Source organism: Helicoverpa armigera, chromosome 25 (assembly GCF_030705265.1).
Source record: "Helicoverpa armigera isolate CAAS_96S chromosome 25, ASM3070526v1, whole genome shotgun sequence".
NCBI classification, from domain to species: domain Eukaryota; kingdom Metazoa; phylum Arthropoda; class Insecta; order Lepidoptera; family Noctuidae; genus Helicoverpa; species Helicoverpa armigera.
The window spans coordinates 2798681-2811715 of record NC_087144.1 but is presented as its reverse complement, the minus strand read 5'-3'; the positions used below and the strand labels follow the sequence as shown (position 1 = coordinate 2811715).

At 41.8% G+C, this 13035-nt stretch overlaps 1 protein-coding gene and 1 non-coding gene across 2 annotated transcripts in view; one reads left to right on the top strand and one right to left on the bottom strand.

The window, feature by feature from the left end:
* Window positions 1–369: 369 nt before the first annotated feature.
* LOC110381725 (centrosomal protein of 104 kDa) overlaps window positions 370–13035 on the bottom strand; it is a 33120-nt gene continuing 20454 nt past the window's right edge. The window contains exons 10-20 of the mRNA XM_064041423.1: window positions 11090–11246; window positions 10426–10652; window positions 9812–9949; window positions 9289–9420; window positions 6579–6792; window positions 5916–6332; window positions 5337–5772; window positions 1854–1953; window positions 1372–1511; window positions 867–962; window positions 370–553 (exon numbers count right to left, since the gene is read on the bottom strand). Of these exons, the coding sequence (XP_063897493.1) occupies window positions 432–553; window positions 867–962; window positions 1372–1511; window positions 1854–1953; window positions 5337–5772; window positions 5916–6332; window positions 6579–6792; window positions 9289–9420; window positions 9812–9949; window positions 10426–10652; window positions 11090–11246 (2179 nt within the window). The 3' untranslated portion in view covers window positions 370–431. The remainder of the gene's footprint in view (window positions 554–866; window positions 963–1371; window positions 1512–1853; window positions 1954–5336; window positions 5773–5915; window positions 6333–6578; window positions 6793–9288; window positions 9421–9811; window positions 9950–10425; window positions 10653–11089; window positions 11247–13035) is intronic.
* Window positions 7375–7446, top strand: Trnac-gca (transfer RNA cysteine (anticodon GCA)). The gene has a single exon. It is a non-coding gene; the product is annotated as a tRNA-Cys (tRNA).

The following is a 13035-nucleotide window of genomic DNA, read 5'->3' as shown; positions in this document are numbered from 1 at the left end:
TGAACTCTTTAAGAGTAACAAGCAATATTCAGTAGAAACAAAACTATATTTAAACCAGTTCAAATTGGTTCATAAAAAAATCCACGATAGGTAAAGAATATCTTGTGGAAAAGTTACTGCAGAACTCCAAAATCTAAAGTATTAAACATTCAAAACTGACTCTCTTATAAGATTTATATGATTTATGAAACAAATAAACCTTCATTTAAGAGCTTACCAGCAAGAACCAGTCTTCTAACTATAGTTGTCGCCAAACTTATTGGCGGCTCGTGACTAATTTCCTTACAGCCATACATACCCTTCGCGCACGCATCTATACCGCCAGCTAATCCCTACTTCTGCACAGCTAACCAGCCATTGTTCCGAACCGCCATTAACTTTGGCACGAACTCATGCCAATCAGAACTCAAAATAGAACGTTGAAGGTTTGACTATGAAGACTGCGTGGTCCTGGGGTTCCGAGGACACTGCATCAGGTGCCTCTGCCAGGGTAGGTCCCGCGCCAGCACGTTGGTGAAGCAGTAGGGGCACTTCCACTCGTCCATGCCGAGAGCTGGAAGTAAAGAACTTACGTAGATATTTCATTGGAAAGAAGCATTGAAAAGACGATGCTGTAGGCCATTCAAATACGCCAAAAGATCCCGGACTAAAGAAAAAAATATACATAATCATTTGCCTTATCTGTCTAGCCTTTTCCCAACTATTTTGGGGTCGACTGCTAGTATAACCTAATACGATAATGGTTGTCAGTCGTAAGATCCATTCTTCTGATCTTTTCAGTCAAAAAATCTGTTTGGCCTATAAGGAAAGAGCAAATTATGAGACAAAATATCTGCTTGAAAAAATAAATATGCTTGTATACTCACGTATGCAGTTGGCGTGATAATCGGAGTCATCAGTTCTAAGAGCTGCTCCGCACTTGTGACACGCCTTCCAGCTGCCCTCGCTCATCGTGCATTCTTCTGCAATTTGAGAAAAGTATTGAATTAGATAAAATATTGGAAAGGGCAGAAAAAAGTTCCCTACTTAACCAAATCATCATATGTATTTAAAGAAATAATCGTCCGTTTGCACAGTTCAACGTGTTCTAATTTACTTAACTTTTTTAAAAATTTTTATTGGGATAAGAAACCCAGTCTCATTGCTTCTTATTGTCCCACTTAAAGGCAAACGCATCTTCTCATGTACACAGAAAGCGTGACCATTTGATCTATATACCACACTTGTTTTATATCCAAGTTGTGACAGCAGTTTCGAGCGACGATAACCTTCTGTGCCACTCAATGTATTGTGCAAGCTCTATTGCCATAGACTCGCCACGAAGAAGTGAAGGCTGAAAGTAAATAGTTTCAACAAACTCTCAAACCGTACCCAACAAATGCGCGTGCAACATCCTAGCCTCGAGCGCGACGCGGCAGTGCGGGCAGCGCGCCAGCAGCACGCAGCGCCGCCAGTAGTGCGCCTCCAGCGCGTCCGCGCGGACCCGCCGACCGCACCACGTGCACGTCGTGCTGGGGAAGATACAGTAGTGTAGCACTCAGAGGAGATATAATAAAGTGCCGAACTAACCATACAACAAGAGTGGCAATTATTTTAGACTCCGCTCCTTCCAGAGCTTTGAGAGTGGCTGCACAGCCAAATTGGCTTATGAAGGGACCCTCCATATTCTTGCCACGGCTCCCAAAAAGTAAACATCACATCCAAATCAAGCCTAACGCTTGATCTACATGTTGAAAATCTTTTATCATCCATCCTGGTATATGATCAACTATAGACAGCGACGTATGACATGTAACAAATAAATAAATGACTATTTTTGGAACTAGATATAACGGGTTGGTAGTAGAACTTACTGCAAGCTGATAGTATCAGGAATATTTTCAGCTACATCTGCGTTACCGACGTCATATGGTTCGTAGTGGTGTTCGCTGCTCGTGACCTGATGTCTTCTGCCTGGACACATTAAATTAGCCTATTCAGTTATTGCTGTTAGAAAACTTACTGGTCCATTGAGTGAGAATATAACAATATCAAATCAAATAGTATATATGTTACCGGCAATCTGTATAATTCAGGTATTCTATACAATACCCAGGCAATGTATATAATACCTGGGGCGTCCAGGCAATGTATGAAATATTATGGATATTATTGTTCATTAGATACTTTACCTAGGTAATGTATATAATTCCTAGGGATTGTATAGATTACCTGATGGTGCATCGGCAATGTGTAAAATAAATCGATTTTGGTCTATATTTATCAATTTTGACAGGCCTACCTATAAAATGACGTGCAAATAAAACATGTTCCATTACTTAAAATCAACTTTATTAAAATTAACAATTAAAGTGCTCCTTAAAATAATTGTTCTTCAGAAGAATTAAGAATTACTACAAAAGATTTATTTAATCTTAACTTACCTACTAGGCCCTATACAAGGATAGATAGGTCTAATGTCTAATCAAAATTAAGTATAAAAAAAATCTTTATTCTTAAAATCTTTATTCTTACATGAGGAACTATCATGACATTTTGTACGTAATAAGCATAAAAAACTAAGAAACAAAACAATTCTGTAAACATAATAAGTAGGTCTTCTGCCTAATAAAAATTAAGTTAAAAAACTATTTGTTCTTACATGAGGAACTATCATGACATTTTGTACGTAATAAGCATAAAAAACTAAGAAACAAAACAATTCTGTAAACATAATAAGTAGGTCTTCTGCCTAATAAAAATTAAGTTAAAAAACTATTTGTTCTTACATGACATTTTGTACGTAATAAGCATAAAAAACTAAGAAACAAAACAATTCTGTAAACATAATAAGTAGGTCTTCTGCCTAATAAAAATTAAGTTAAAAAACTATTTGTTCTTACATGAGGAACTATCATGACATTTTGTACGTAATAAGCATAAAAAACTAAGAAACAAAACAATTCTGTAAACATAATAAGTAGGTCTTCTGCCTAATAAAAATTAAGTTAAAAAACTATTTGTTCTTACATGAGGAACTATTATGACATTTCGAAGTGCATAAAATCTTACTTTTAAGACAAGAACACTTTTTAGTATCGCAGTGTTTTTTGCAACTACATTTGACAAATCCCTGACCTGTCCCCGTAGATTGCTGAGTCGCAACTATACGGAGTGTCGTTTCTAGATTAGGTACGTCTTCTTTTTTAAGTAATTCTTGATGACAAACTGTAAACTGCTGTCTTGAATACAATGTCTTAACAACGCCTTGCTTTGTGCCTAGTTGATAAAGTTCGTCATCTGTTTTCTGTAGGACTACAGCTAGTATATTGCGAGCATCACCGCGACCTCTGTCGACTTCCGGAACAGGGATTCTTACAGTGGTACCCAACGCTACTGGGGGGAATTTTTTTTCAGAAGTTTTAAGCATTTTCTGAGCTTGCTCTGTCAAATTATCTTTGGAACTGATGCGGTTTTCTACAGCTAAAGCGTTTTTTGCACATAAAGGGCAAACAACTTTAGAACCACAGCCTTCAGCCATATTTTTTTCCGGAGCAGCACAAATAGCATGAATAGGTCTATTGCACATTCTACACGAATGAGCACCTGTTGTCTCTTCGGAACAAACGCAGCACACGAGTGGAGTACTTAACTCTCTAAAACTCAGATCATTTAACGGTTGATCATTTACCTCAGAAGGAACATCTTCAACATTCGCAGGCTTATCAGAAATCTCGTTACTTGGTATAGTCATGTGTTCATCATGCGCACTTTGAACATTTAAAGCTTCATTATGGATCTCAGCACTTTCGATGGCAGGGCTTTGTTGGTGTTGAGCCTGTAGAGGTTGATTTTGTGCCCCAGCTGGATCTACTATTACAGGTCCTGAAGATTCTGAAGCAATGGGTATACTTGGTGATGAATTAATTACATTTTCTAAATCCTCTTCACTTTCTAGGTTGTAAGTATCAACGAGAGGCAAAGATATACCGACTTTTATTTTAGATCCAAAAAGAGCTTCATAAGGTGTTCTTTTTATACCTGAATGAAACGCTCTATTCTTCATGAGTTGGACAAATCGCAGACTATCACTCCAACGTTCGCTATCATTATCTTGCATCCAAGTTGTTAGCATGTTTTCGATGTCCTGGTTCGCTCTTTCGACACTCCCCTGACTTTGGGAATGTCTAGGCTTGCCATGCACAATTTTTAAGGTTGGCCAGTATGTTTTAAGACTGCTTACAATTTGGTTTGAAAATTCTCTACCGTTGTCTGATTGTAGGATTGCTGGTGCACCAATCAGTGTAAAAATATCCAGTAAATTGTACGCTACTTCCTCCGCGCGTTTTGTTTTCAGTGCTCTTAAAATTACAAACTTCGTCAGGTGATCCTGATATACCATAACAAATTTATATTCCCGGTCTGGATGAGACTGATAGTCAATCAAATCTACTTGACAGCGAGAATTAAATTCAGATGAAAGTATGGGCTTGACGACGATCCCTTTTTTTATTCCTCTTTGTTTTTGCTGGCACGGTTCGCAAAGTTGCAGATATAGTTCAACATCGTGGCGAGTTATATTCTTGTATCGTGTAGAAAGCTCCTTCAGCATTCGGTCTCGTCCGCCATGGCCGATACTCTGATGTGCGTCGTGAAGTACTTGGAATAATTCACTATCAGTGACGTAGTATATAATATTGGTATTCGGTGTATTCACAGGAAATATCAACTTATGTTTTTGACCAACAGTTATAAAATCATAATGCTTCAATAACCAGTAATCCCGGGGTGACTTCTTTTCGGCTGTTTTCGCATTTTTTATTTCTTCTAATAATTGTTGATACCGTTGATCGTCAATAAATGTGCGATTTTTAGTACTTGCTGCGTGTCTTTTAATTCGCAATTGTGAACAAAACCTTTCTCTCATCTCAGATATTCGTTGATCGGCTGTCATTTTTAATGAAATAAATTCACTAACGAAAAGTAACAAAAGTATCGTAAGGATTACTCAATGAACTCATTACATGCTACGCGCGTCCTCCCGCCAGCGTCGCACGCAGCAGAATGAAATACAAGCAAGTAAGATATTTCGCTAGGTACTCTAAACAAGTCGCAACACGATCCTGCCCGCACGATCCTTCCCTGCACTTGTCTTTTACATACATTACCGGCTGCGCCTTCGGTATTGTATACAATACCTAGGAAAAGTATAAAATAAATAATATTTCATACATTACCTACACGTTTTAGGTATTCTATACATTGCCTAGGTATTGTATACAATACCGGATTATACAGATTGCCGGTAACATATATATTTATTTCTTCATTCCAAAGGGTCCTTAAAACGAACTTACCTGGACTATAATACCCGCTCTCATCCATCTGGCTATGCTCATCAAGATGAAGATTCCTCAACCCCGCCACCAGTTTCGGAGACTCCAAAACCCCTTCTCTGAAGTAATCAGCCTTCACTTTGGGGGAGTCCAGGCTTCTGCAGTCCGAATCACACCTTAACTCATTCCTGGACATCTGTGGGGAGTCCATGGGTAAAGAGTCCATACTTCGCAGATCATTTTTAGAGGTTTTAGGAGACCCTAAAGTTGGGGAGTCTCGGTAATCCAAATGTAAGGGTTCGTAGACAGTAACGGGTCTTTCTTTGAGTTGTGGCTTCGAAGGTTCGTGGTCGTAGTGGATCATGGAGTGGCGGTTTTCAGTGTTTCGGTTCGTGCGCCGGTAGACAACTTGCTCGGACTGGGATTGGCTTTGGCTGTGACCTTCTTGGAAGTGTACCTGGGGAGGTGAAGAAGATCAAGGTTAGGTAAGCTTTGTTGCAAGTGGTTACAAGAAACATGTCTTCAAGTTTAGGAAAACAAAAGACTAACGCATCGTTGGAACAAAACTACTCCTAGGTACAGGTAGCAAAAATGTCTCACCTTCTCATTTCCACTGGAAGCAGCTGACCTAGGCGAATGCTTCGGACTGACAGCACTATCTAACCTCAGCTTATTATACCCCGGATAATTTGAGAAATCCTTCGTAACACTCCTTGGAGTATACCTCTTAGTTGGTGACTTTTTCAAACTACTCTTTGTTTTGGACGTGGTATAGCTTCCACTGAGACTTGAAGGGGCTAGGGTGGCTCCGCTCACACTTGACGTCATGGACTTCAGGCTGTATGATGACGTGGCTCCGATTGATGACGTCATGCCGAAGGAAGCTGTCATGCCGCTGACGGTGGTACCACTCCTGGTGGATTGGGTGACGCTGGCAGTTTCCATGGTGGAGTCTGCCATTGACTGGTCTGCGCCGTTCAGGAGTTGTTCTTCTGTTGGTGCTTGGTTTAGCATTTTCTGTATTTAAAAATAAGTAGTAATATAAGCATTTAGACACCTTTCTTCTTTGTCTTTACAAAGATGGCATAGTAATCTTAGTTTTGAATATCCATTGAATTATGATTCTTACTGAACAGGTTTTCTGTAGTTTTCAATAAATATAAAATATTTACACAGTTTACATATCCGTGTCCGTGAGGACTTTACACTTAAAAGACAATAAGGCTTTTCGGCTATTCTAAAGCTATACCAAGTCCCACCAACCTGCATATCAATCCTATCGAACTGCTGGAACAGATGCCTATATATCAGGTTCCTCCTAGTCACGGCGTCATCCGGAGGCAGTTGAGCGCGCACCACTCTTGGAGACCTGGCGTACGCAGCCAGGAGTATGCGTTCTGCTGCAGCACGGACGGAGCCGGCTGCGTGCTGAGCCCCGGCAGCCCCGCATTCTGCTAGACGACGAACTGTGAGACCGCTGAAAGGAGATTGATGTGGGATATTTAAGTGGTTGCAGAGAATAGCTGTATTTTTGAAGATGTTGATGTGTTTGGTTAGGTTAGGTTAGGTTAGGTTAGGTTAGTATCAAAGTATGGAAGACAAAGAGTAGTGTAGCAATGTTGGGAAGACTTTCGATGCTTTGGGATCCCAATAGGGTGATGATGGCTAAATAGAAATCCATAGGCTAAATTAAATGTCTGGTTGTAAATTACTTCTTATTGAATTAGTAACTCGTTCTTTTTTCGTATGTTTCTGCAATTAAAATTACGATTTGTACATAGGCCGTACAAAATTATGAAATAAATACATAGGAAATACACTGTTGCTGTAAATGTATTGCTACATTATCATAAAATATTGCGACGTTACTATGCAGAGAATAAAAACAAAAAGAATTTATTATTGAACACATTTCTAAACATCTTCTCATAAAAGGATATACAACCTTCATGCTGTGACCTTTCCGTTCCGCCTAAACTGCCAAAAGCGTTCGAGCGAAAATAAAACAAAAGACTGACTCTTTCGGAATATAATGCCTAATTTGAGCTAGGTTCTCAACGGGGATATAGCTCAGTGGTAGAGCAATCGACTGCAGATCGATAGGTCCCCGGTTCAAGTCCGGGTGTCCCCTAAAAAATATTTTTGATTAGTAAAATGAATTGTATAAAGACTGAACACAATAATTTTAGATCAAAAATTTCGTAACACTTCGAAATACTTCTCGATGAAAATCGATAAATATGCATTCACTATCCATTTTTGATTTTTCTTTAAAAATATTATATTTCTGACAAGGATTAAAATTATAGCAATCGTAACGTTTTTTTTTTTTCATTTAGGTTTTTTAAAAAAGTCGTGGTGGCCTAGTGGGCAAAGAACCAACCTCTCGAGTATGAGGGCGCGGGTTCGAATCCAGGTCAGGCAAGTACCAATGCAACTTTTCTAAGTTTGTATGTACTTTCTAAGTATATCTTAGACACCAATGGCTGATAAAAAGGTGAAGGAAAACATCTTGAGGAAACCTGGACTATATAGTCTGAAATCACCAACCCGCATTGAGCAAGCGTGGTGATTAATGCTCAATCCTTCTCCGTGTGAGAGGAGGCCTGTGCCCAGCAGTGGGACGATAAATAGGCTGTAACTAGGTTTTTTTTGGTCGATTAGAAACCTCTTGTGGCTACACGTCTAAAGAATCAGTTCAAGATCAGGTTAAGTTACCCCTGAGCATGACAATGATTAGAGGCTGAATATTTTGCTTGTTAGCTTGTGCACTGGACCAATTTGACAAATACCCAAGGCCTAGAAAGCCCATTTATCACACACACTGTTGTAATTCTATTATGTAATATGCGACACTGTATACACTTTTCGAGTTCGTTTAGTAGTTCCCACTAGACACGGATCACTGGTGGCAACTAGTTTACAAGTACCTGTTCTTATCAGTGGAGATGCCGTGGCTGAGTATGAGCTGCTCCAGCATCTGCAGGCGGGATAGCGCCAGTCGGGGATGCATGGACGCTGCCACCGGCCTCACCAGCTGCTGCGGGATCAGGTGGAGGGCTCTGGAATGTTGAGTTACCTGTTCTTATCAGTGGAGATGCCGTGGCTGAGTATGAGCTGCTCCAGCATCTGCAGGCGGGATAGCGCCAGTCTGGGATGCATGGACGCTGCCACCGGCCTCACCAGCTGCTGCGGGATCAGGTGGAGGGCTCTGGAATGTTGAGTTACCTGTTCTTATCAGTGGAGATGCCGTGGCTGAGTATGAGCTGCTCCAGCATCTGCAGGCGGGATAGCGCCAGTCGGGGATGCATGGACGCTGCCACCGGCCTCACCAGCTGCTGCGGGATCAGGTGGAGGGCTCTGGAATGTTGAGTTACCTGTTCTTATCAGTGGAGATGCCGTGGCTGAGTATGAGCTGCTCCAGCATCTGCAGGCGGGATAGCGCCAGTCGGGGATGCATGGACGCTGCCACCGGCCTCACCAGCTGCTGCGGGATCAGGTGGAGGGCTCTGGAATGTTGAGTTACCTGTTCTTATCAGTGGAGATGCCGTGGCTGAGTATGAGCTGCTCCAGCATCTGCAGGCGGGATAGCGCCAGTCGGGGATGCATGGACGCTGCCACCGGCCTCACCAGCTGCTGCGGGATCAGGTGGAGGGCTCTGGAATGTTGAGTTACCTGTTCTTATCAGTGGAGATGCCGTGGCTGAGTATGAGCTGCTCCAGCATCTGCAGGCGGGATAGCGCCAGTCGGGGATGCATGGACGCTGCCACCGGCCTCACCAGCTGCTGCGGGATCAGGTGGAGGGCTCTGGAATGTTGAGTTACCTGTTCTTATCAGTGGAGATGCCGTGGCTGAGTATGAGCTGCTCCAGCATCTGCAGGCGGGATAGCGCCAGTCGGGGATGCATGGACGCTGCCACCGGCCTCACCAGCTGCTGCGGGATCAGGTGGAGGGCTCTGGAATGTTGAGTTACCTGTTCTTATCAGTGGAGATGCCGTGGCTGAGTATGAGCTGCTCCAGCATCTGCAGGCGGGATAGCGCCAGTCGGGGATGCATGGACGCTGCCACCGGCCTCACCAGCTGCTGCGGGATCAGGTGGAGGGCTCTGGAATGTCGATTTAATATCGCTAATTTGTGCTTCAGGTCCTATCTTTATTAGATACGTTTATTTCGAAGTTTCTTTTGTGCCAAACTTCAGCTACTACCTATTTAGAAGACGCTTTTCTTTATCGATACTAATGGGTTTATTTCCAGTAGCGATGATATATTTATAAACGAGCAAATAACTTTTACCTAAGATAGTAGATTTGAACTGCAAAAGTATAATATATCTGATACTTGTAGACTTGAAGAGCTTCCTTCCCAGAGAAAGGTGAAGACCTTGGAAATGCAAAGATTATTGAGCTTCTAAGAAGAAAACCTCCTTCCTCGTGAAAAGTTTGTACACTTACGAGGTTTTCACTCTGAGACTAAGCTATGCAGTTGTGCCACTTTACCTAACTTGAGGACAGTCAGCAACAGTGAGGACAGTATGCTGTGCCGTGGAGTGTACCCTGGGCGCCGGGTCTCCGCAGGCACGCAGTAGCTCCGGCAGCAACTTCTCCAGGCACCGACCCACCTCGGCCGCACACACCCTGGAATTTGAAGCTTTGCTGGTTTCCCTGAATAGAATTTTCAAAAAAATATATAACTATGTCATTTTTGTAAGTTTGACGACCACTCTTTAAATAAGTTCATCACATGAATGAAAAGTCAAAGCAGTTGTATTTTAGATCCCAGTGGGCAACACTAGGGCGAAAGCCTGCTGAGGCTGCGGGATTGTTCGAAAGAGTTACCGCTGCCCTGGTACATAAAGGGCTTAAGAAGGAACATGATGGGTGTTGCCTTTTCGATTCAAGAATACATTGGAATTCAAGAAAAAGTACCAGCTCGTAGACTTTTCGAGCCATTCGAAGCTTTTCTATTTTTTTCTACGGTAGTCCTAACTCAAAATTGTGCCTCCATGGAAAGCTCTAAATACACATGCTATTCGATAGATTGAATTGATAGTCTTCTCTCACTGAAGTTTCGACCTAAGACCATTCAAAATAAGATCCAAAGTTCAATTCACCTGTCCGGCACGAATTCCTTGAACAGCACCTTCACGACCTCATTGGCTTGACTGTAGACAGAGAACACCTTGTCTCTCAGAGCTCTCTGCAACAAGATGGCGGCGGCCCTGGCGGTCTTGTTGGGAGACGTCTTAGTACTACCGTTCGATGGTGACGTCAGTTCTGCGCGGAGACGGGAGAGGCCTTCTTCTTTGTCCAAGTAGTTTTTGGAGTAGAATTTTTCGACCTGCAAAAAGACGTGGTCTTTAAGTTTTTACGCAGAGAATGTAGTGCAATAATTTTTAGAATTTATTTTAACTTGCCTAAAAACTGGCCTAAATGCTAATGCTAATGCCTATTGAAGCCAAGACTGACTCCATCTCAACTCTTTCTTCTCTTGGTAAAAACTCACTATAGCAATGAAAGGTAGACTATAGGTGTAGTAAAATTCTATTCTGTTCAGGATAGAATTTTGCCTTGCTGGCGTGCCTAAAGTACTTTTTAAACGAAGAGCTTAGGGTCTCCGCGAAGACCTGTCGGCCAAAGCTTACCAAAAACTTTTGCACAATTCGACATCATCTAAGTGTCTCTTACTTCTTGAGCTTTACGAACTACAATATCGCAATACACAATGTATTGCTGACATAGTGCTATTATATAGGTGAGCGATCTCCAACTCCTTACCAGCGGATAACCAAAGATCAGTATAGGCAACGCAGCATGCTTCCTCTCCCTCTCGTTCAGCTTGTGCGGCTGCGTGGAGCGCGAGTGCGACGTCGCCGCGCTGCCGCCACTGCACTCCTCCTCGCGACTCTCGCGTAAGTACTCGTTCGTGTGAGAACTGGAATGAGGGAAAGGTTTTTTGGTGAACAGTCTTGACATGGCTTAATCTACGTAGAAAATTAGACAGAAAATATAAAATGCTGTGTCATTTATTTTCAAATGCAAACCTGAAATGTGTTCGGGTTAAAAGGTATCGCACAATTCATCTTTTAATAGGGAAACCAGTCTCTGCTAGACCAATTTTTCTAGGTCGTACATAAATAGGTTTCAATAAGGCAAGTGTTTCGTTTCCATAAAGAAAACAAAACGTAATTTAACAAAATCAATTTAGTTTCATACTTGTTGTTCTGGTATCCTGCGGGAGCAGTATCGAAACGCCAATCTGTTGGTTGTTCATGTACGCACATTGACCAATCAGAATCGGGCATGACTCGCGCGAAGCTCGTTCGAGTGACCAATGCCGGCAAGCGCTCTGTCAGTCGTTGAAGAAAACGAAATCACGCGCGCGAACACGACAATATCGCTGCTCATCAACCTAAACCAACAAAACCGACTACAACTCCTAGTTTTTTGGTGTGAAATCATCTCAACCAGCAGACCAAAGCATCCCGGGATCAAACGGATTGGAAGCTCAACGGCCAGTGCAGGTCGCAGCCCGGATTCGCAAGGTATGTGCGTGCATTGTATCTTTGCTGTTACCTGTACAGGAATTACTCGAACAACAAGTGTTTTATCGTAAGACCAAGATCTGGTCTCCCCAGAGTAGTACCACGCACCGAAATTACATTTCGGCCGGTGCAAGTTGCTACATCTTTTTGGTGCCGAAACCCGGGAGCTTCCATTTCATTCTTACCGCCATATTGGTTTTCTGGTTGAAATAACGCAACTTGGAATAATCTTGACCGATCTATTGTTTTAACAAAACATATCTAACAATCTAACAATTATCGCATTCCGAGTTATCCCATCAGAACTATCGTATCATTCCAATAACATTAATTTCATTCACGAGTGTCACGTTTACGAGCTATCGCCAATTCGTTATCGAACAAAAACTTCTAACAATTCCGGAGCGTGTGGGTACCTATACCGATCTAACTACAAATAACGTACTGCATAGGTATTCCTGCTTGCTAGTTTAAGTAATTATTGTGGTGAAATAGAATTGTGCAATCACTTTAACAATTTATCGGTGCACACTTTTACAACTCGCAATAAGTACCTAATAAACGAATAATCGGCTCGTGAATACTCATCCATAGTGACTAGGGCTGCCATTTCGAATTTCGCCAAACCCGGACAAATATTTAAAAAAACCCGGACATTTGGCGTAAATCGCATTTTTTCCCCGGACGAGTCCGATTTTTTTTGTTTAACAAGACCTAATTTTTAATATTACCATATTACTTAAATTCAATGAGGTCCTTCCTTACATGAAAAGTCAGGGCCGTCTCTAGCTCATGTAGTACCTAGTATTGAAAGATTGTGACTTAATGTATTTCGAAGGTCATAATTAAGAAAGCTCATTTGGAAACTAGGAGTTACCTTCTTGATAGGTTAGACAAAAAAACGTTGAAAAATACAAATAACTGTAAAGTGAAGTCGCCGCGAGCGCAGCGAGCGCGAAAATTTTTGAGTTTTGGGTCACTAAAGCACCTAAACTTGTATAATAAAAAATCCGCAAAGTGAAGAAGCCGCAAGCGAGCGAGCGCAAAATTTTTTGAATATTGGGATATTAAAGTAGCTAAACGTAAAAAAAAATTGTGTGAAGAAAAGAAGTCGCGAGCGAAGCGAGCGCGAAAATTTTTGAGATTTGGGGCACTTCGACTTCTGCATTATTAGGCGCC